At 40.9% G+C, this 24,339-nt stretch overlaps 1 protein-coding gene across 1 annotated transcript; it reads left to right on the top strand.

Annotated features, from left to right (window-relative positions):
• The first annotated feature begins 7,806 nt into the window (after positions 1–7,806).
• Positions 7,807–24,036, top strand: si:dkey-92f12.2. Its single transcript, XM_037110508.1, has 16 exons — positions 7,807–8,123; positions 16,088–16,196; positions 16,335–16,438; positions 16,609–16,983; positions 17,073–17,114; positions 17,352–17,423; positions 17,904–18,037; positions 18,256–18,306; positions 18,603–18,662; positions 19,237–19,431; positions 19,514–19,651; positions 19,784–19,880; positions 19,999–20,114; positions 20,306–20,479; positions 21,133–21,222; positions 21,369–24,036. The coding sequence occupies exons 2-16, from the start codon at positions 16,090–16,092 to the stop codon at positions 21,483–21,485; spliced, it is 1,872 nt and encodes a 623-aa protein (XP_036966403.1). The 5' UTR covers positions 7,807–8,123; positions 16,088–16,089; the 3' UTR covers positions 21,486–24,036.
• The last annotated feature ends 303 nt before the right edge of the window (positions 24,037–24,339 follow it).

Raw genomic sequence — 24,339 nt, 5'->3', positions numbered from 1 at the left:
ACAACATTAATTGACAGATTATAATGCATTTATAAGCACTTATGAGATACTTGATAGCACAATATAGACAGCTAATCAAGTGCTTATGAGCTCGTTTCGTATATATATTTGTATTACAAACACATTTAATAAGTTGAATAAACTTGTGTTTTATGTCCTGACCTGATCTTAACTAACTTTATAGGGTTTAATACCTACATTATGATGCATTGTATTAACTATTCAATGCAGAACTTTCTTCCTATACTGCTTAAATGAGACACATCCTTTTATTTTATTTCAGGGCTTGTCATATTTTGTATTAACATTTTTAATGAAATCATCATTTTTGTCAATAAGTTCCACGTCCTCATGTACTGGTTGAATGAGACACACCTCTTTTTATTGGGATTAAGTAACATTTTTGTCAATAGGTTCCAAAATATGTTTACATTACATGATATATATTCATATTAACCTATTATTCAAACTCTACTTAAACCCTCCATCCCAGCATCTAACATCTGTCTTTCAAACTTACTGTTAATGTTTCCGTTAAACCTCCCTCAAATTTAATAATAATACTCCAGAAACCCAGATAAGCTTCCCAACAAACCCACTTATCTCTCATGACTTAATGATTAACTGGAAACACGTCGGCTCAATTAACAACAGCAACAACAACAACAACAACAGGGATCTTATCAGTTCAGATCAGATTAAAAAGAAAATGGAATTTCAGTTGAAACAAAATAGGACTTTTATTGTATTAGTAGGGGAACCACACGCTGTGACTCCCCACTCTTTATCTAATTTGTCACAAATCACTCAACAGGCTTCCTCCTGGTTGCTAACAGATTTACAAAATGCACACACAGACCAACATGCTGTTCGTTTGTTGGAAGGATCATCAGCTGCGTTTCAACAGAGCTGTCATCTCTCTCATCCAACCCAGAGGGAGCAATCACCTCAAACCGACCAATCAGGAGGCCCGACCTGTTTCTACACACATAAACACACACTCATTGAGGTGAAGAGGGGGGTCATCATAACACTAGCTTTATATTTAGTGACAATGAGATATGATGACCGAAATGAGCCACCCGCTGGCTGATTCTCCTCTCACAGGCAAGTGGAACAACACTGAGGTGAGGTGCACTCACCTACCGGTCCACTCATCCTCAGGACAATCTGAGGAAGTGGAGATGATGTTGTGTGACGCCGCTGGACCGAAACGAAAAACAACACAGAGCTCCTTTTAAGGAGTCTTTCCGCTGGATGCCTGAAACCCCCCCCCACCTCCACATCCCACCTTCCCGTGCCTCTGCTCCTTCTCCCACTCCTTCTCTGTCCACTACCTGTGATGTCACTGATAAAGAATTCCCCACCGGTGAGACCGCAGGGAGGCTTTAGTTAATAAGTGACAACATGTGACGGGGACTTACTGGCCCCTGTACCGCTCACAAACACAGCCGGGAACAGTGTCTCATTCTCACACATAATAAAGTCACATAACTGTGTAATGTCTGATATTTTATGTCTGTTTGTCCCACAAGCTAATTTAACTCCATAGCCATAAAATCCACATGGCGGCGGCGCAAACAAGTTGTAAACACAACACTGGCATATTATCACTTCATAAACTTGTTATGGAGGACGTTTTAGAATAAATTGCGTATTTGCACATTAGGCAGACACAACTGGAGTCCTGTTTCTGGCCACCTTATGAATTTGAGATAAAATACTTAACATTTCTGCTTTGAAACTGACTAGACCTTCGTGATATATTTTCTTAATACCAAATGTTCAATTCAAGGTAAAGGCAGGTTCATTTGGTCACCCGTTGCTGTAACTTGGTGAGTCAGAGATGTGAGGAAAGAAGAAAGTTGTAGCCTGTCCCCGACAGAAAATCGAGCATATATGTCTTAAGTAAACCCAAATTTACCTTTATTGTTCGGGTGGCAAACTCTAGCGGCTGTAGTAATCACTTTAGCTCCAAAGAGAGGAAAAGTAGTGTAATGAGTGAAAAGTCTGTATGGTTTTGGAGGAGGTCGGGGTTTGGACCTTCACACAGGACTTTCATTCAGGAGGCAGTTGTTTGTGTCTAAAAAGGAAACCAGGAGTCAACAGTGAGTTATTTAAACTAACGTAGTGAAGTAACATCACGTACGTTTGGTAACATAAGTCTCTAAGGTAACATAGACAGTGTTTTCCTGAACCTAGCTGAGTAATCTTCCTGCCTAAACCTAATAAAAACGTGTCGCTGTTGCGCTGACAATCGACCTATTCAGTCATTTAGCTACGAGGATGTGTTGTAAAGCAAAACGATGATCTGTGGAACTGAACATTTACAGTCACTTCAGCCTTTGTTTGACCTAAAGCAAATACAGATTTACTGTATGTCTGCACAGGATGATAACACAAGTCACACGGCCTCTGTGGCATTACGACAGACCACATGTGCGGGTCTGTTACCATAATACCCTCGCTCTCTTACAGACAGCTCTGACTCACCTTGATGACATCACCGCAGTGACATCAGTGTCAGACTGGGAGCGGATTAACCCCGCAGTACGCTGCATGTCACACTGATCTCGGGGTAGCTTAAGCGTGACCACGCGGGGCGACTGTGTGTGTGTGTGTGTGTGTGTGTGTGTGTGTGTGTGTGTGTGTGTGTGTGTGGCTGGGAAGATTAAAAATGTGTGCCACGCTGCTGGTGATGTCATGTTGAGCCCGGATCATGACCCATATTGCAAATGATCCCTCTTTCTTGCAATGTAAACTCTTTTTCTTGTGGTCTTCTCCTTAATTAACGATATCAAAAACTATATGTTAAAGGAGCAATTAACAAATTATTTTCCATAGTCCAGATATGTGAGACAAACTCACTTTGGCATTGATGAACTGAGATCATCAGCAGTTTGCACACAGTGTTTAGAAATGATAGCGAAAGAAAAACTGTATGTGTCCCATTACACAACATGCGGTCAACACATTCATTAGGAATATTTCCTTGAACAAAGTTCCAATAAAAACAGTTCCAAGAAAAGTCAACAGTCATTGGGGCAAAGTGAAAGAGCTCAGTGATTCAGGTGAAACATCTCTTATACATGAACTGTGCTGCTGAGAACTGCATGTTTGCTTCTATGGAAGGAAGATCTATCCTGTTTATGCACATTCCATAAATTGCAGAGGTCATTCTGTGTCATCTTCCTGCAGGAAAACAGATTCGAGGCTGGAAATGCCGCTCGGATTTCTCATGAAGGACTTTACGTTAGGGTGTTGTTTGGAACAAAAGACGGAGCAGCTGTCAACATGGCCACTTCATCGACAATTAGGTGGAAGTTTCTTTATTTCCTCTATTAGGGAAACCCCGCTGACTTCATACCACGTTCAGCATCTTGGTGAGGACGGGTCACGTCGGGTTTAAAGTAGTTTTTGCAAGTCATGTATTACATATTGTTGTCATAGCAATGTATCATCACGTCTGTTTTTTATTGTTTTTACTATTACCCTAATTACTGTCCCACCCTCTCGCATTTATATGACAGTTAAAACTAATAACCTCATGAAACATCAGAGGGAAAATCATTTTTAGCTGATCTTCGCACAACCTTGCAGTTGGAGCCTGTGGTCAGGGAGGCGTTGTCGTCTTAAAAGTGCCAAAATCACTAATTAGAAGGCGCTCTAAACTCCTATTCTTTTCTCCAGCCAGATTATTCCTGCAGGGTGAAGTTGCAGAAGCCCTCAGCAGGGCACTTGGTTGTCGTGGCTGTATTCTCTCTGCTGAATCACAGTGTAAACACTCGTCAGGTGGTAACCGTAGATGTCTGGACTCCGGCCCAGATTTACCCATCTAAATTTAAGCTTCTCACCAGACTTGGGTCATAAAATATTTAGTGAGCGTGACCTAGAATAAATGAAGCAAAGCCTTCAGGCAGACAGCCAGGTCAGGCAGACCGTGAGCTCGACTGCGACACTCAGACGACAAGCTCAATCTACCTGTAGACGGTGAGATGAAAGCTATGTCCCACTTCCACGCTACTTGCTAATGCTAATTCCATGCAGGTATTAAAAAAAACTAGGACCCCGACACTTACTATCAAAAAAAAAGTTAGGAACTTATGCATACTAATTCTTTGTGATGTTTGCACATGCTCACAGCTGAAAAACAGTCAGGAGATCAGGAAACGGAAAAAAAAGTTATTAAAATGTTGGTTTATCTGTCTCTCTGTGGGAGGTTTAAAGGAGTACCATGCGGTCTCACTGCACAGTCGCACTTTGATTGATTTTTCTTTGGCACACAAATCTGTCATCCCACTTCACTCCCTGTCACCTTGAGTATATTTATATCATGTATCCAATAGTAATAGAATAGCGTTTCCCTCAACAGCACTAAGATTCTCGGTGGTTCTGTGAGACTGAACATCGGCACGGCATTGTTTTTAAGAAAATGCTGATGTGTGAATGTGTACATACTCACAATGACAATGGTGAGAGGCTGATGTTAAAGCGATAGTTTGGGTCTTTTGATGTGGGGAATTATGAGGTATTAATCTGTATAGTCAGTGTATTACCTGCAGCAGATGTACGTCAAAAATTGTACGAAAAGATTGTTAATGTTTGGTTTCGCACATGAAACAAACCACAGTGTCTCAGCTACAGGTCGCTCTGTATGCTACGATGGGTGGGACATCATATATTGCAGCGGATTGGCTTACTTTGGAGCAGAGTCATTTTCATTAAGTCTTGGCACGCTTTAGAGTTTACAAGACCAGGCCCCGACATAAATGAATGGGAGAGAGCTTCACTTCACTCTCGATAGTCACTGTGACATAAAAACTGCATGTACAGAATAACCAGTCATAAAGACACAGTTAAAAAGTAAGTTAAACTTATTTTACAGCTTTTACAGCATTTCATATTCAAAGATAAATAATCTGTTACACTAGACCTGGATGAATTAACCTCCTTGTTCATTTAGGAGCAAAACAAACATCCAGGTCTTATCAGATTCATCATGTGTAAATAAAAGTTATCCTGTGTAAATAATCAGCATTACATAATGTTACACCTCCGTAGTGTACACACTTGTAGTACAGTGTGTGCTTATGTCTGCATGGTGGATTAATCGTGTGCTTGCCTATCAGGCCTTGATAAGAGCTTGCTGGTTATGACTCAGACAGTGTGTGTGTTGTGTGTGTGTGTGTCTGTGCATGTGGGCAGTGTGTGTCACCGTCTGAAAGGTGTGCCCCCACATCTGTTTCAAGATTTCACTCTCTCTTACCCTCATCATTGTTCCCAAAGTGTGCCCCCATCTCGCCTCCTTCTCCGTGTCCCTTGTACCCACCCGTCCCTCTGTCACCCTGTCAAAAAACAAACATCCCCCGCCCCCCGACACACACACACACACACACACACACACATACACACACATTTCACTCTCTCTCTATTTTTGATCGCATTCCAACCCAGTGACTTCAGGCCAGAAATGGGAAAGCTTGTGTGCATGTGTGCCCATGACGTCAGCTGTTTGTTTGCACACTGTGGTTGTGTCTGGGGCACCAGCTTGGTAGATAAGCAGGGTGGGAGTCCAGTGTGTGTGTATGTGTGTGTGTGTGTGTGTGTGTGTGTGTGTGTGTGTGTGTGTGTGTGTGTGTGTGTGTGTGTGTGTGTGTGTGTGTTGAAGAGAGAGAAGAGGAGGGAAATGCCCGACATGAAAGAGCACATAAAAAATCTCCTGTTGAAAGTCAGTGGAATTGGCCTCAGGAGTGATGAGCTTGTCAACTTTATAGACTCTTCATTGTTGAGCATCTGATGATTGAGTGTATTCCTACGTCTCTGTCTCTCCCTCTCCCTCACCCCAGCTGCAGGAAACTGCTGCATAATGATAACAGACTCAGAGACAATGGGTTCAACGGGCGTAAATACACACGCACCAACACACACACACGTTGGTGGACAATGCGTACACACACATTGTGCTGGTGAAGCCCGGGGGTCAGAGGTTCTGCCTGTGCTGCTGATAGTCTCCAGACCTTCTGAAATTATTTATCAAATATGGAACAATCCGGACATACCAGACGCATTTCAGAGCTCCTTTTTTTTTCTTTTCCCTAAAATGACCCGTCTGAATAAAGAATTATCCCTCTCCCTCCTTCCCTCCCCCTGCCTGGACCTTGTCTGCCCAGTGATAAGGTCAGATTGGGTTTATTTTGGGATGCTTGCAATACAGCGAAGAGTACCAAAGCCCTGAGGGTTTCCTTTAAAAGCATTTTGTCATGTTTTGGGGGAGATTCGGTCCCTCACATGAGGGGAGCAGACGAAAAAACCCAGTCTCACTTTCTGAGAGGTTTGACCTTAACTGGTTGTGTTACCTGCTACCTGGAGTCACTTTCTCTCGTCAGCCAATATAAAAATATAAGAAAAGTTTTTATATACATCAAATAACGAACCTGTGCAGTGTCTCAGAGTCTCATGGTACAATTTACTCTTTATATCATCATACAATATCATAAACATCTGTAGCTTATATGTGAATTCCTACAACAATAAACACAAAGGTAACATTACTGCATTCATGCAAGGATGCACATGTGTAATGTAACAAGGTGAACGTGGGTCATGACAGTAAATAATCTGCGAGGAGACATACATCCTAAAATTTATTCTCCTCATCCTCATTTGATGTTATGAGGTAACAAAGGTAATATAAAGGTAATAAAAGTGTCAGTTAAGGTAATGATTATGTAAACTGATCATTTGCTTTGCTCTCAGGCCAGTGTTTATTTCAAGGCTTAATATTTAACTTGTCATCTAAACTTGTCATCTTTGTACTAATAATTCATTATATAGTAATGATATTTCTTTGGAGATAATCATTGTTCTGCTTCATATCATACTTGATCTTTGGTTTACTGGAAGTTGCTGGTGGTGGCTTAATAACTCTCACATCCTGCCCTGGTGTTTCAATGGATTTTCCCTTTGAGGGGAAATGAGGTGACCGTCTAAGATCTCATATGATTCTCTCTATTCTCTATTCTCTCTATCTCTCTAAGACTTCTCTGAGTAAGACTTTGGACTTATAAGCAGCTTCAAAAAACTATTTCTGCTGGAGTCACTGTGATTATGTAATTTGAATGATGAGATTCATGACAGACAGGAAGGTAATACTTTGACACTCCTGCTTTGACGGTGGTCCTAAACATCAAAATGCCAATTTAATTGGTTGAAGACCTTTTATACCTTGTAACAGTCCTGTTTTGGCTGTTGGGGACATATTTTCCACGGCCAGGTGGCTCCACTGTGTGTCAGCACGCCTGAATTGCAGTTTAAAGGAATAATTTCAAAAAGTGGCCCATGCATTACCACCAGAGGGCGCCCTGTGATTTGTTATTGCTGGAGACTGTGACATGGACCACGAGAACGAAACCGGAAACAGTTTAAAAGTGTACAACATCATCCCTATGGTCGTGTACAGAGCCGAAAATAAATAAATAAAACAATTTAAAAGGGGACTCTCTTTCATTTACTACTTCCTGATGAAAATATCTTTTTGATCCTAATGAATAATCTCATATAATTTAAACAAGGAAAATGATGATTTGGCTCTATTATATTATAATAACATAAGAAGAAGAAGTAGTAGTAGAAGAAGAAGACGAAGAAGAAGATGATGCAGAAGAAGAAAAAGTGCTCATCTACAAATAAATACAGTATTAATGGGACACAAAATATCAATTTTATGTTACATTTGCTGTCTAACAGCTTCGAAACGTCATGCAGAACTTTTATTTTGTAAATCACAACCGGAAGCTCCCTCTTCTTCTTCGTCTTGCTAGCTTGACTCCGCTAACTGTCAACATTTGTAACGGCGGAGCCTCCGAGCTGTCACAACACGCGTCAGTCCGTCTCTCTGCCAGCAGAGCCACTCAGCTCCAGTTCACGCACCGGAGATCCGTTACTTATAATATAGTTTGTATTTTGGAGGACTTTGTCGGAGTTTACCGGAGTGGAGACGTTTGTCTAAACGGAGGGCTGAAGAGAGGATTATCGTTTCCCGACAGAGAACTTGACAGTTAACCGCCTGGCTGTTGGTTGTTGGTTGTCGTGGTGTGCGACAGACCTCCTCACAACATAACGAGGTAAGTTGAGGACTTGGAGTGAAAAACACCAGCCCCTTCTCAAGTCTGTTGTTTCACTAACTTATCTGTTAGATATTTAGTTGTTGTGTCTCCTTGTACAGTTTGCATGTGTGCTGCTTCGGGATGCTCTTGTCAGTTGATGAAACGCTGCAGTGATGGAGTGCTGATTACTCGTGTGTGTAACTGAAGGCGTAAGCTAGTTACATGCCACATTAGCTTACTTAAAAAAAAAGGTGCTATACCGTTGATTACATAATTAGGCAGCTAAAAATCCGTGTTATATAGCTTCAACTAGCCATTGTTACTGTGCAGACGGATTTTTGTATATTTAAAAAGCTGGTTTAGCCACGTTCCTGGCTACTAAAATAACCTAACTACTAGCTAACAGTGGTGGGATGTAACTAAGTGACGCTAGCTGGTCAAGTGCGTATCACCAAAGTAACTTCCGACTCACATAACGGTTCCCTTACTCAAACGTAGCTGCGTACCAATTTGAGGTACTGGTGCATTTTATTTTTTATTTCCACTTTATATAACTTTATTAATGTACCCCACTACACTTGTACACCAAATATTGTGTTTTTTATTTAATTGTAGTTTCCCACTATATTTATTTTAGCTGTTTTAGTCACTGGTTACTTTGCAGAGGCAGATTATTCATTAAAACCTAATCAGTAATGATATATTTTTGTTGTTGAAGCTACCCTGCAGTATTGAAAGTAGTTACAATGAGGTCCACCTTCACCAGCTGCAACATTAATGAGGCTCACACATGACAGCATCAATATTTACAATACAGCAAGATAATAATGTCATGGTTGTCTTGCTTTGCAGAGAAACACCAGCAATACTAGATATAAATCAGCTAATATATATATATTGTTATTACAAGTTAAATTACCTAGGAGTATATAATAGTCATAAGAAAAAAGCCCCAGCTGCAACATGACACATGTCAATGCATCACCAATCCTACACTATCTTAGTATTCTGAAATGTACTTAAGTAAAGCTTTGAAAGCAGGACTTTTAGGAGTGACCATGTATTTCTAGACTGTAGTTTGCTACCTGAAGATCTCAATACTTTTTCCACTACTTACAGATGAAACATGATTGAGGTAATCCGTGTAAAAAATGCAGGTGTAAAGGTCCTTGATATTCCTGCTGAACTCAGTATGTACATAATAGGCTTTATTTGATTATTTATTTTTCACCTCATATCATCACAGTGCAGTATTTTTACTGCACGGACCACGTGATGTCTGTCAAAAGCAAAACAAGACCATGTTGTGTCATAGGTGCATGTTGTAGTATTACCTGTTGCAACTACCATGTAACCAATCTCTTAATTGCTGTAACTTCTGAGTATAGGGTAGAATAATCAAACCCATTCTGCAGTTTAGATGCATAGGTACAGGGATCCTAATGGAGATCTAGGGACCATCAGGGCTCTTTTAGGAGCTTCAGATGGAGTCTAACTCTTGTGAAGTGTGGACTGGCCTGTCTTAGTCTAAACTGGATGCATGGGATTTGTCTTTAGGGTGTTTGGGCTATATTATTAGATTAAATAATAACATTACCACATGATTGATAATACCAGAGTTAGCTTACAGCTCATTTTCATTGGCAGGATTTTTTTCATTTAGCAACTTAAAGCATTTTTTTTAATGTTGCAGTCATGTTCATTGTTTTCCACTGAACTATAGTGGAATGTAGTTATTACAAACATATTCTGATATGCTGTTCTGTTAGCCATCGTACAAAATTAATGTTACTTTGAAAAAAATCAACAACAAAAATGTTAGTGATCCAACTATGAATGACAGCAGCTAGGAGAGTACTTACATAGAACATTAGTTTTGAGCAGGTTCAGTGGGCATTTTGCCTGCCTGAGATTCTCGTCTTTAGACAGCTGAGCGGCACAGATAACAATGACTCTACAGCTTTTAGAACTCCTTTCCAGAGTATTTCAGGCTTGTTCATGTTCACCAAACCCTTGTGTAACTCGGCGTATCCGGCTTGGGTGAGAGACCGAGAGAATGCTCCGTAAGCATCTGGTTCACATTGATATAAACAGACCTTATTAGGTAGCTGCTCAGCCAAATGACTTTAGTTTGTATTTTCCTCCTCTACTTTGCAAAGACCTCGGGGTAATTTGTCTAAAGCCCGCACACACAGATGACTCATCTCCTCTGTATGTCTGAGTCATATTTCACTGGCACTGTCCTAAAGTTAGCCACAGTATTCAACGGTCTGCCAGTCTCATGTTGGATTGATGAGGACTGATTCTCTGCATTCCTCTCCTTGCCCACACCTACCCACAGTTTTTTTCTTCCCTCAGTCTTCCATGCCTCTTCTTTTTCTCTCTTTTTTCCACTCATTGAGAAAACTCTAAATCCCTTGCTGGCTTGTAAACGTACAAGAGCATTTTACACATTTTCCCTCCTGTGATTTCAGGCAAACATTCCTCACACATGCTCCCGTTTCACCTCAACTCCCCTTCGGTATTTTGTCCCTTTGTCCACCCCTTTTTTTTCTGTCATCTTTGTTGTGCCGCCTGTCTTTCTCTCCACTCTCCCAGTGCCTTTGTCCCTATCTGCTCTAGCTCTTTCTGTCTTTTCTGTCATCACCTCTCTGCTATTGTCATTTTTCCTCCTTTGTCCGTGCCCTGCTGTCAGTGTCAGTGGTCAGTGTACTGGACCAGTTAAAGTGCCCCGCCCTGCCCAGCCCTGAGCACACGCCACCACTGCATCCCGACCTCTGCTCACTCAGATTTAGATACAGTACAGAGTTCTGCCTGTGGTTTGCTCTCCTCACATCCATGTATGTGTGTGTTTGTGTATTCAGTGTTTACAATTTAAACACTTGTTAAGTTAGTGGAGTGGGACAAACAACCTGCATTAAGCAGTGCTCATACTCCCCAAACCATTCAAATTCCATTTTTTATACAATCATTTATTTCCCTTAAATCCTGTAAGGGGATGTGAGAGACCAAAGTGGCGACTGAGGCAGCACACTGGTGTTCAGAAGGCAGTTTCACTCTTGAGTTTTGCTTCTTATTCACTTTCTGTGGGCAGACAGCCGACAATTCCTGGTACAAGTTTCATTGAACAAATCATCTTAAAGAGATCTTATCTTATCTTATCTTATCTTAGCTGCAGCGCTGTCAATCCATGTAGATTGTTTTGGTTTGTGTTTTAGAGGTATCTGCCCTTTCTCCAACATAATTGAACTGGATGGCACTCAGCTCAAGGCACCAAAAAAGTCCATTTGAGCTCAAAAGCAGCAAGATATCATGACTCAGTTACTCAAGATAATCCACAGACCTTGTTGGAGATGTTTCATGTAAGAACTATTTTCCTTTTTAACACCGTCCAATCCAAGTAAGAAATTAGCATTTTAAAACATCTGCCAGTCACTGACAGAGAAATGTTCAAATTCACTAGCTACTCAGTATATAATTTGGTCCTTAAATCTGCCAGCCACTGTTGTTAAAAAATCATCCCTCTACTTATGGATGAAAGGCTAGCTAAGCTCACTATTCAGCAGAGGAGACCATTAATGTTTACATCCTGCACTCATTTCCCCAGTGGAAACTCACGGTAGTGCAGCCAGCAGCCCCAATAGCATTTCTCAGGTAGACCAACATTAAGAATGCTCAATTCCTTCAAGAGAATCACTGCAAATGTAGCTGTAATGTCACATGATTTAAAATTTTTGCCATTTGTGAACCCAGCTCTGAATGAACAGCACCGATTTCCACTGAAACAGGTCTCCCTGTACTAGAAGGAAGTCGTCCCGTCTCACTTGCCAATTCATGACTTTACAGAGCATCTACATACACATGGAGGAATCAAACCTCAAGGACAAATTGAATAAAATGCAATGCAAGTGTGACCAAGGTCTGCGGTCCTTTGGTGGAGGAACAAGCCTTCTGAAACTGAAATTCAAAGGCTCTTGAAATCTTCCCAAGGCTTTTGAAGGTAAAATGTAATGTAGCTTTAAGATCAAGAGGCTGGAATAATTATTTAGAAAGATGATGGATGGAAAGATGGAAGGTACAGAAACACGTAGGATGGGATCAAACGTGTCTACAGTATGTTAGTAAGATAACTGGTCAACGAGGAGGTAAAGGGAGAGAAAGAAGAAGGGGAAAAAGAAAACAAGGAGAATGGCTTTGTGCAGGGTGCCCTCTGCTTTAATAAGGAGGGGGTTGGTATGTTCAGGAGGGGAAATGTGCTGATCTCAGCTGCACTGAGATGCCGTTTAAAGTGGAAGGGAGGATTTGAAGGAATTATCAGACAAACTGCTCCTTTCTCTCTACAGTCTTAGCTAAAGCCTCTCACCGTGCCAGGAAGAAAGAAATGCTAATTGTGTGAAACCGAGGCATCAGTACAGACTGTTGCCGTGGTGTCCAAATATTTGTGACCCAGGCTACTGTTTGTTTGTTGTTTTGAGCCTAAGACAGCTTTTAAAGCATGTTGTAATAAAAATATATTGTGTTCTCAGTTCTTAGCAGTATTTCTGAGATCAGAGGTTTGTGTGATAGCAGTATTGATAACTCCCCTCTCGCAGTTTAGTAGCCACATCCTCGTTTTTATTCTTTGTTTAATCAAACATGCTAAAGGAAATTAAAGAGTTAAATCCCTTGTCACTGCCCTCTTTAACATTGGCTGCTGGTAAAGGCTTGAGCTGCAGCAATTCAGCAAATTATAGAAGAAAGAAAATTAATTGCTGGCTAACTTAAACGGATTCATTGTGTACTGTGATTTTTCAAGCAAAAACATATGAAGATCTCTTTAGGTTAATTGATATCTGAATGTAGTTTCAGTGTCTTTGATAAAGGAATTTCTGATTCTGCCATTGCCCTTTTCACAGGATGAGCATAAAAGCGTAAATTGCAAAATAAAAACACAAAAACGAATTTACATAAACAGCCTTGTGTTTGGAAATACACGATGGGGACAATAAATAATATGTCACAATAAACAAATAAGATGCTCAAATTCACAGCTGAACAACGGTTATCAACGTTCCAATGCAGCATTTTTGTCCTTTAACCTATGAACAACTTGCTGGAGTAAAATGATTCTCAAGCAATGAGACAGGTGGTGACATATGCAGCTGCATGGTTCAAGAAAGAACTTTGAAATGTAAGTCCTCACTTAGAGATTGTCTGCAGCTGCTGCAGGAAAGTCCCCTCCAGTTTGACGGTGTGTTGTCCTTATTTACATAAATAGTGAAGACCTGTCTGCTGCAACCACAGCAACAGACTGCTGCCAGGCGTGGTGTGATGTTGCTATTGTTGCCTGTTTACAGCAGCGACAGTTAGATGATGTTCTGATCGCTTTTCAGTCTCTCAACCCAACACTACAAATCCCCCAGCTGCATGCCAGGAACCAGTGGAGGAAATGAAAATTAAAGAGGAGGATTTTGACAATCAGTGCTTTAATGTTGAGCATGAGTAGTGAGGACGGCTTCCGTGGAAAAACACTGGAGTTGTGCATGAGTGTTGACTGATGAAGATAATCAAATTCAGCTTAATTAAACTTTGCATGTAACGCCCTTTTTGGGAGGAGAGGTTTCTGTGTGCGTGTGTGTGCTTTCACACCGACTTCCTGTGTCTATCTGTTAAGTACGAGCAGCCACAGCTTCCCTTTCTGTCATCGTCTGCCGCTCTTTTCTGTAGTGCGGGTTATTAGTTACTGCTCTGCTGTGATCCGGTCCCCAGCTAATGATATCAGAGGGCTAATTCAAACCATAAGCAGGTTGGTTCTTATGAGACCACAAGTCTCTTTTAATAGAGAGGAAGCACAATAGGATGCAGGGCAGACTGTAAAGTTACGAGACAGGATTGCGAGGCAGATTCTAAAGGTTAGCGAGGTTTTTTGATGCCTTGGAGGTAAAGAAATGGAGATGTGGTTGTCACAGAGCAGAAGAACACTCAGTGGAGTGGGAAGACTAACATTTAGCACTTTTAAAACTGAGTTACTTCCAATAGGGCTGGACGATATATCCTGATATGAGACTATATATCATCTTAGATGTTGTGTATCATTATATTGTGATATGGCTTAAGTGTTGTCTTTTCCTGGTTTTAAAGGCTGCTTTCCAGTCATGCGATGTCATTTTCTGAACTTGCCAGACTGCTCTACCTGCCTTTTCCCACTTAGTCATTACATCCACATTACTGATTGTTTATTAAAAATCTCATTGTGTTCATACTTTGTCACAGTAGCTGTAGTCATCCCTACGATACTGTTGCAGCACCAGTATCAAGGTGTATCAAAAACTGTGATATTTTTCTTTTCCGTTTTTTCCTAAAACTAATGTGAAAAGTTTCTTTGCCACAGGAGCTGCCACAGCAAACAGAGTAGAGCTCATGAGGTGTGGTTTGTGCTAATCGTCTGCACTGTAAGAACACATTGGACCAATCAGACTGCTTATCTTAAGATGCCTGTTGCATAATGATTGTGATGGCAGCAATGCTGAAAGTTAAACCGGCCGATGCTTTCCAACAATCATGAGTGCAGCTGAGTTCAGATCTGCACTCTAGACATCTACATCACCTGCTGTTGCACCGTAATCAGAGTTTTCTTCTCTTTAAGTATGGTGGGACAGTTAAGGTACGCTGCTTTTGTACATGTTTTGTCAATCTGTGGTTTTGTACTATATGTTGTCTGAATGTATCTGTGCTGTAGCATACTAAGAGTCGGCCTTTGCTCTTTGAGCTTGTGTTTTCAAATGTTTGTGTGTTTTGGTGTTTTATTTGTGCTCCGTGAGTCTCAGTGAGTGTTTCAGCGGCTGGCGGCTCCTGTAGATTAGCTGGATTACAGACCGCTAAGATTAACCAAGAGAGCATCTGTCAGCGACTTTCTGTTAGTGTTACTAACACTACTGCTACAGCACCACTACTATTACTTCTACTGCATTTTTAATGTACTGGGAACAACTTTACTGCTACTAACTCCTGTCCTCCTAACTGCATCTGCTTCTACCACCGCTGCTACTGATGCGTTTTTTAGTAGTAATGGATACTGCATCTTCCGCACTACCACATGTACTCCCATGATTCACTGCTGGTTTACCTACTGCTGCCACAGCCAAAATATAACCACTCACTGGCACACAAGAGTTGTTGATACGGCATCTATTTGTACTGTGTGAGAGGGCTTGAACAGCATCATTCAGGGTTTCTTGCATTGTATTGTAGTTGCTAGAGAAAACATCTGCTCACATCTGAAGAAATGTTTACACTTGTATAAAACATGTTCAGTTGTGGAGAAACCCGTCAGTTAAAAGAATCATTTTATTATTATTATTATTATTATGCTTATTTACAGTTTGCATTCTCATATGATGATGGGTATCCAACTTTTTAACTACTTTCATTATCAGTCAGAAATACAAAAAAATTACTGATAATAGTCAATATTTAGTTGAAGTTCTTTCAGTAATTGATTGAATAAGGTTATTGTCAAGGAATGACTGATTTTTGCGTAGGGCTGGGTAATTAGTTACATTTTCCACCAATTATGTAAACAAGATAATTGAGATAATCGAGCCATTGTTAGTGAAAACCCAGTTTAGCCAGCAGCTGCTTGGATTTTGATGCACATTAACCTGTGTTTTTTTACGGTAATAGTGCTTGGAGAGGACAAAAAAGATGTGAGCCGCATTTCAACAGTCATTTCTCCATATAAATATGAAATTACAAAACACAACATATGTTCAGTAAATCCTAATATTTATTATATTGTATTATCATTAAATATTGAGCATATCGATGGACACTTTTTAATTTAAAGTTCAGTAAATGATGTATCTAAAATCACTGGGTTATCATTCGAAATTATAATCACGGTGTGTGGTGCTGTACTGACCACCCTCTGCCAGCAAGTACTAAGAAGCTATGAAACATATTGATAAACCACGTCTCATTCTTTGTCTCTCTCTGTCTTTCAGTCATGTCTCGTAGGAGTTCTCGCCTGGTGTCCGGCGGCTACTATAATTCAGACGACGAATCTGATTCAAGTAGCGTGACAAACATTTCCTATCGTGAAAACCCCGTCAAGTATGTAACTCTTAACTCTGCATGTGTGTGCTCATGTGTCAGCTCTAGTTTGAAAAAGCAATGTTAAACAATCTTGTCCTTTGTCCCTCACCACCTCCCCGTCCTGTTTATGTGTGCTGCGTTATTTATTATTGTCAGGGTTTTCAAGAAGAAGGCTGGGGCCCGGAAGGCTGGCTCTCGTACCCCCAGCAGAGCCAATAGCAATGCCAGTTCTCCCAGCAACGAGACACCAATCACTTCAGGTCAGTATGATGGGGATTGGGGATATTTTTGTATTTGAAAGCATTTCAGAGCAGTGTTGAAGCAAAAAACTAAAACTAATGACTCACTGGGAATAAAAAACAGATTGTTAATAATTATTTAATTATTCACAACTGACTGCTCCCTTTTGTGTCTCCCGTCTGCCTCTCAGGTCTGACTCCCTCTCCCTTGAGCAGTCAGACCCAGACGACCATGAGGACAGTACCTTACCTTCCCACTGTGGCCACCCCTCGGCCTGCTCTGACCCCGTCATCCAGCCGGAGCCAGACGCCCACACTTGGCCCCTCGGTCCCTCCAGAGAAGTGCCCCGTCGCTGGGCCCTGCAGCTCCAGCAGATCAGTATTACACCACAGACCCAATTACAAAGAGCCGACTCAGAGCAGCGTGGACAGCTCGGGGTACTCGTCCTCTGAGGGCCCTCAGAGGAAGCCGACGGCCGCCAGTACCGATAGGATCCATGGTAACAGTGTCGCTCCCGGTGCTGGATACAGAAGCAGAATGAGCAGTGCCTTCTCTAGCCTGATGAGTGAGTATGAAGTGTGTGTTTATTTGTGTGTGTGTGTGTGTCTCTGCATGCCTATGTGATGATCTCATTGATTCATTTGTTTTGTGCAGACTCAGTTTCATTGATGGCCGCCGCAGCACAGTCAAAAATAGGTATGCTGCTGATGTACATCATTAAGTTTGTCTGATTGTATATCTGCATATGTGTTCATTATGTGCACATTTGTGCTTGTTTTTCTAGCTTTGTTAAGAAGATTTGAGCATTATGTGTCCACATTCCCGTGTGTGTATACAGCTTTCACATGCCACTGGGTTTATGCTGTTTTCACAATTACTGCATGTGATTCAGCTCCAGCTTTTTAAAATCCCCTTCTCCTCTCATCCCTGCAGCTAATACTTCATTGAGCAGTCACATGAAGAAAGCCTGTGTTCTGTTTCTCCTCCTCCTCTTCTTACTTCTGTGTAAGTGACATAAACATTCAACAGACTCGTGTTTGCATGTCGTCTGGTAGGTTTTTCAGTCATAACTGAAGTTGCCCGAAGTGTTTTGTTAACGTATGCTTTTCCTTAAATACTGAAGACTTTCTGTCTTTTTTTCTTTTCATTAAGGGTGTTGTTTACTTTTGTGTATGTTTTTTAAAAACCTTCCTGAAGACATTGTATATGAGTGGCACTCAGGGTTTTCCCAAGGTGGTAGGGTCTGCCCCAAAAGGTGTATGTTTGAATTAGACACAGCTCTGCTTGGTCTCCTCGGTGTGTCTGTGGTGAGCTTTTTCCTCACACACCCCGCCTCATTGTGGCCGAATGAGTCACAGTAAATGTCAGTCATTACAAGTCTCGCGTGTCAGGGCCTTTGATCATAGGTGATGTTTGCTTGGTGCAGACTGCATCTCTCTTTCTAAGTGCTGTTCTTTAAGGCAGCGCTCCTCCTGTTTTCTCCAGGTGTTTGGTTCCTCCTTCCTTTGTTGACCTCACTCTTCTCCCGCATGACTGTCAAAAAGACCCCGTCACAGAGTCAACCAGTTATCCCTGCCACTCCTCCTAAACTCAACATCATGCATCCTGCACCTGTGGTGGTAGGGCAGATCATCTTTGTGTGTGTGTGTGTGTGTGTGTGTGTGTGTGTGTGTGTGTGTGTGTGTGTGTGTGGGTTAAATAAAATGTTTCTCACATGGTGTTTGTTATGGAGAACACCTATTTTTATGGTCGTTGGCAAGACAATTTGGGGGTCTTTTTTGTTACATCTATGTACTCGGGAGTGATTTTGTTTTTGTTTTTGTTTTTTCCCCACAAGGATCCAGCTGTTGTGTCTGCTGCTGTAGAAGCAAAGATGCAGCACGTTATGGTAAGTAGAGTTGGGGTAGATCTGATCCAATATCTGTCGTGTTTTCTATTCGCTATGTCGACATATTTACAAATTTGGGTTTCAGACCGAGATCAAAATGTTAAAAAGTGGATTGGATCATTGGCAAATTAAAGATATGAGAAAATTCTAGAGTGTGATGTGTAAGCGCCACCAGCTTCAAAAATGAAGCCTGCTCAATATAACAAAATATTAATAGTGATTAAAGGAAGAGGCTAAAATAACTGAGGCCTCACGCTTCCTTTTTCATCAGTGTAACATGTGTCTGTTTGTTGCAGGCGGAGCTGCAGCTGAAACAGCAGGAGCTGCAGCTGAGGCAGGATCACCTTCTCACTCAGGTGAGGGAATTTTCTCACCTTCTTTCCCTCTTATAGTTAACAGTATCGCTCTGTGTGTGGTGAGAGTCGTTCCTGGTGAGACCAGTGTGGAAGCCAGACAGGGAGCAACAACGGGGTCAAAACCCAGCTGTGCTAGAGTGACATCCAGTGGTGGTAATATGGACCTGCACAGAAATACAGGAAGAGAGTTTCTGCATGGTTTTGTTGCCTTCTTGCTTGGTCTTATATAACTTGTGGCTACACTGTAAGTGAAAGCATCCTCCACTTCTCTGACTTGCTGTTGCAAATATCAAATGCATAATTTCTGACTTAAATGTATTTTGTAACTGATAAATGTTTGAAATTTAAGTCTGTTTCACTTCACTTTTGTATGAGGGTGACACGAGGGCCATCTATTGTTCACTTCCCATCAGTTATGTAGTGTTTAATTTGACCTGTGACTCCTTCAGACACCGTGCCTCGTTCACCTCAGAGCCTCTGCAGTGATTTGAGCCACACTCACCTCACCTAACACTGCCAAACACTTCTCCTCCAGTCCACTAATGACTGACCCGGTCATATCGTTCTCTCTCAGATGAAGGAGGGACTGCAGCTGGAGATGCAGGACATGAAAGCCCGGCTCGAGGTTGTGGACTCGGACAGTCGTTTGCGCCTGGAGCAGGAGCTGGCCGGTTTTGACAGACAGCTGGTGGACTACCAGACAGACAGCCACTCTGCTGCTGCCAGCCTCAGCCTCAGGATCCAAGCTTTAGAGGCCCAGAATGCTAAGGTAACATTTTTGTTATTAAGAACATATTTTGTTTGTGTCCTGATCTGCTCTCTTGAATTTGAAAGATGACTGTTTCTTGTAGCTGTCCCAGGAGTGGTCTTCCTTCCAGCTGAGGCCTCCTCCAACCCCCTGTCCTGATACGAGCAACACCCCCGACCACAACCATCTCACCCCAGAGCTCCAGCAGGCCATGGAGAAGTGGCTCTCTGACCGTATCAGGGTGGGTGAAGTGAAAGAAACTGTGGAGAACTTTCAAGACCAATTTTTGAATCTAAAACCTACATTAATGTAATCCCAGTACAAATTCCTGATCTGATGTCACACGTATGTTCTGTATGTGGATGTGAATCAGGAGCAGGATGCGATCAGGCTGGCCGACAAAGGAAGCTGCTCAGACTGTGGTCGTCCCATGGCGGACAAAATGGCCGACTTTGCACTGGAGACTCAAGGTTGGGAAATATATTTGGATATTTAAAATGATGGGAAATCAAGTTTTAAAAAAAGATGATCATTTATGTTAATAAAGTAGCATCAGACTCTTATTTTGTGCTGTCTGTATGTGTGCAGGTGCCAGTGTGATCAGTACCAGGTGTTCAGAGACATATCGGATTCGCTCAGCATGTGTGACCCTGTTTGGATTCCCTCTGTGGTACCCTTCTGAAAGCCCACGCACTGTTATCCAGGTATTATCAAGCTCTCTCTGTCTCCCCGAACAACTTATCATCCATTACCTTCCACCCACCCCTATCTTCTTTTTTTGTCTTTACTCCTCAGCTTCTGTTTCCATCTCGCTCTCTCAATATTTCTTGGTATGAAAAAGAGTTTGTATTACTCAGTCAGACACCAACAGCTTTCTCTCCTCCTTCCCTACCAGGGCTACCCGTTGCTGCTCCCAGGGAAATGCTGGGCGTTTCACGGCGTCCAGGGGACTCTTGTGATCTCTCTGTCTCACCCCATCACGATAACTCATGTGACGCTGGACCACCTGCCGCGCTACAACTCCCCCACCGGCCGCATTGACTCTGCCCCCAAAGACTTTGAAGTCTATGTGAGTGATCACAGTTTAAAGATGAGAGTCCTCGACTGATGAATGTTGTGCATGGTCTCTACTCTAGAATATTCTGATCTAGCATTAATAGCAAACACAAACGTCACTGCCTGAACCCTTCTTAAATGACAGGTACAATCAAAAGTTTGAATCATATTTTTATCAAATTATAACAATTTAAAACTATGTTTAGCAGTACAACTAAAACTGCTGACAAAGTTTGGATTTGGCATTTATGTCATTATTTATGTCATTTATTATAATGATCTTTGAAATCAATCAAGCTCAGGATGAACATTTTAGCTAATGAGGGTGGGAGGCAGCCTGTAGTCTGCTTAATGGAGATGCATTTCACAGTTGTTATTAAAAATAGAAGTTTGCAACCTTTTTTGAAGACAGTGTGACTAAATCTTATAACTAGGAGCACCAGTGTGATTTGCAAATATCCCCCAGGGATTTCTTTTTTTTTTTTTAATCGTCACCATACGTCATGTGAAACACCAGGAGCAGCGTTTCCACTGGTAACATTTTGTTATGGCTGCCTCAGTGATAAAACAAAATCACTAAAGAAGCCTGTGCCTGGAGTCGGGCAGTATTTGACCCATGAACATCATTATCACCGTTCTGACGGATGTGTTTTTTTTCTCTCCCAGGGGATGAAAGATGACACAGAAGAAGGAACACTGCTGGGCACATTCACTTACGATGAAAATGGAGAGTCAACGCAGACCTTTAAGCTGCCGGTGAGCAGAAACAGACAAACATGAATAGAACTTAATGTGACTATACTCTGTGCTGTAATAATAACTCGAGGCTAGCTTGAGCTTTTGTTGCTCTCATGTGCTTGCAGAGCCGTTTGACAACTCCTGTTTTCTCCTGTCTCATGCAGAAGCCCAGTGACATGGTGTATCGATTCGTGGAGCTGCGTGTCCTCAGTAACTGGGGTCATGTGGAATATACGTGTCTTTACCGCTTCCGTGTGCATGGACGAATGTCCTCCACATGAGACAAGAGACGCACTGACTGCAACGTAACGACTCTTTCCGCCATATCAGAACGTTTATCAGCAGTGGACACTATATAAAGTGAAAACTCTTATGTGGTGGTCTGAGGCGTGTTCAGGGCCAAATGCTACTGAAAAATGTTAAGTGTTGAGTCGTGTCACTCCTGTGTGACAGCTGGTGTGGTTGTGTTTGTGGATTGCTTAATGTTACAGTGACAGAAATCATAGAAGTTTTTGTGCACAATTTAAGGTACACACTTGGATTTGAATCAATGTACAGAATGAAGTGTAAGATAGGTGTCTAAAAACCAAAAATCTAGCTGGTAAAACCACCCGGGAGCATAAAGTTCTGGAAACTTTGTCCTTACAGTCACACGAGAGTTTCACAGAATAATTATTAACTTGTGTTTTTATTAATTACTGCTTTTTGTCAGATTGTTTCCACATCCATAGGTCATAAGATGGCATTTCTTTGAGTTTGAATGCTCTTTACTCTGACAATTAAAAGAAAAGACAGTGTTTTTGAATCAACTTTACTGACCCTGGTTGCAAGCCTGCACTCATACACAATGAAGTGACGTTAATGAAGTTACAGACATTTATTTTTCATTTAATATATTTACGATACATCTAGTTTATGAAGCTCCCACACACATGAGTGTCTTGTTATCTAAAACAGCTGTTACTCCACTTTTGAACAGGACGCTTGTGATTTTTGGCTGTTGCTGACGTGACTGTTGGGATGTACCATCCTATGAACTATAGGTAGAAATTCCAAAGAGTGCAGCAGTGAATGTTATTTAAATCAGTGTTGTTTATTATTAGTGAGTTCAGTCTGACTTAATAATTCTTTCAAAAGATCAAATATGCAGCTTTGTAAAGTTTTTCTCTTTGAGCAAATTTGACCTTGTCATCTTTGATTTCATAACCGGTACTTGAAAACTTGAAAAACCTCTTTTTGTAACCTCTTTGAAAGACGTCACGATGACGTCATGACATCTGTGCTTCTATTTTTTTTCTTGTACATTACACTTCAGTTTTATATGAGCTCCACAGCCAGGAACGAAAAAAGTGTTATTTATTTGTAAAATGAGAATATAAACTCATGTTTCATGTCTTTTTTTATACTTTCCAACATGCTAAACTCTGCAACCATCAAGTTTACCATTCAACAAAAAAGATAGACTACCTGTTCATTAGAGCTGGGTGATAAATATTGATATTAAATCTTTATTGTGATCTGAGACTGTACATCATCTTCGAGTTTGGACATTGTTGTATTGTGAAATGGCTATAGGTGTTTTCTTTTCCTGGTTTTAAAGGCAGCATTACAGTAAAGTGATTACACTTTTCTTTTTTTACTTACTGTGACTCTTCTTGCCTTAATCCACTTATTATAGCCACATTATTCATGATTAATAATACAAAATCTCATTCTGTTAATATTTTCTGCAGTGACCAAAACTCAACCCTTCAATTTTGTCGATATTGAAGGACTTAGTAAAAAAATATGGTGATATTTGATTTGTCTCACAGTCCTCAAACTATCAAGATATATATTGTTTTGCAATGTTATTTTGAGGCTGTGTTTCCCAGCCGCAGTGTTCATAACAAATATCGTTTGGACTGCACGTGTCATAACTGTGTGCAACGTGTCATTCAGTCGTCTCTAATGTAATCATTTGTTTTGTTTGTTGTACAGTACAGGTAGAGAAGGAGATGGTGGAGAAAATATCAGATACTTGTTCTTATTATGAAGTGCACTAGAGGTGAATTCAGGTCAAATCAATAATTTTTTGCTCTTTACCTCCGTTGAATATGTCCGAGTCTTAAAGAGAACTGAGGAAAAGAAGAGTTAGAGAAGCTTTTTTACAACACATACACACATTAGTGAAGATTAGATTATATTTTTAACTTTTTTGTGTGGTGTGGGGTGGATATAAATTATTTTGATATGATTTGTGAAGGGTGTTTACATTTATAATCTTGATGTACTGCTTTTTTTTTGTATTTAAACTGATGATAATTATAGGTAATGCAAGGACTTTGAATATGTTTCTCTTCATTTCTCACCTTTATTTAATACGTCAAATGCAAACATGATTGGCTTTTTAGAGACCGACGATGCCAAATGTGTGTGATTATACACAGTGTGATGTACATTGTCAAAGAGGAGGAAGTTGTTTTCACATTAGAAAGCTGCTGAACAGCCTGTACAGTCCGGATGCTTCTACGTGTATCTTGGTGTTGACTTGCTCTTTCCTGAAAACACATCGCAGACAGAGTGTTTCTTTTGGATTCTTGTTATTGTAAAGCTCATGAAGAAACACAGAGAACAATTTATAAGGGTTAATTATGAAGAGATTCTTGATTTAAAGACAGCCTGAAACAATGAATTCAGACTTTTATCACCATGTTCACAATTGTTTTCTCTTCATTAAACAGACTCGTGTGTCAGACACTCCCCGAGCTGTCCTCCAGAGTATTCTGACACTCAATGCCTAATTGTAAAGCCAAAGTTTGTCTGATTAATTGAATAAAACATTGGAATATATTCTTGTCGCAGCATTTATTGGTTAAAAAAAATGTTCTGATGTTGCTTGTAGGCTTTTTGGGGCAGAAACCAGCTTATTGGAGAGCAGAGAAATTATGTCATAGTAAAAGAAACCAACACATCCAGCTGTTTATTTTATTGTTTCATTATACTTTCTGTTATAGTTACCTATTAGCTCATCAGCATTTATCATCAGATGTACTTTTACTATTACAGTAAGACAGAAAATACAGAAACAGTACAGAAAAAGACCAATAGAGAAACAGATTTAAAAAAAAGTTCAGGAGTTTCAGGTTTTTATTA

This window comes from Acanthopagrus latus, chromosome 1, assembly GCF_904848185.1.
Source record: "Acanthopagrus latus isolate v.2019 chromosome 1, fAcaLat1.1, whole genome shotgun sequence".
Lineage (NCBI taxonomy): Eukaryota > Metazoa > Chordata > Actinopteri > Spariformes > Sparidae > Acanthopagrus > Acanthopagrus latus.
This window is presented reverse-complemented; position numbering and strand designations above follow the sequence as displayed.

Excerpts from the sequence above, each read along its gene's own strand:
- si:dkey-92f12.2 (XM_037110508.1), top strand. The coding sequence starts at position 16,090 with ATGTCTCGTAGGAGTTCTCGCCTGGTGTCCGGCGGCTACTATAATTCA. Across the intron at positions 18,307-18,602 it reads CAAAGATGCAGCACGTTATG|GCGGAGCTGCAGCTGAAACA; the intron begins GTAAGTAGAGTT and ends TGTTTGTTGCAG. Across the intron at positions 19,881-19,998 it reads CTTTGCACTGGAGACTCAAG|GTGCCAGTGTGATCAGTACC; the intron begins GTTGGGAAATAT and ends GTATGTGTGCAG.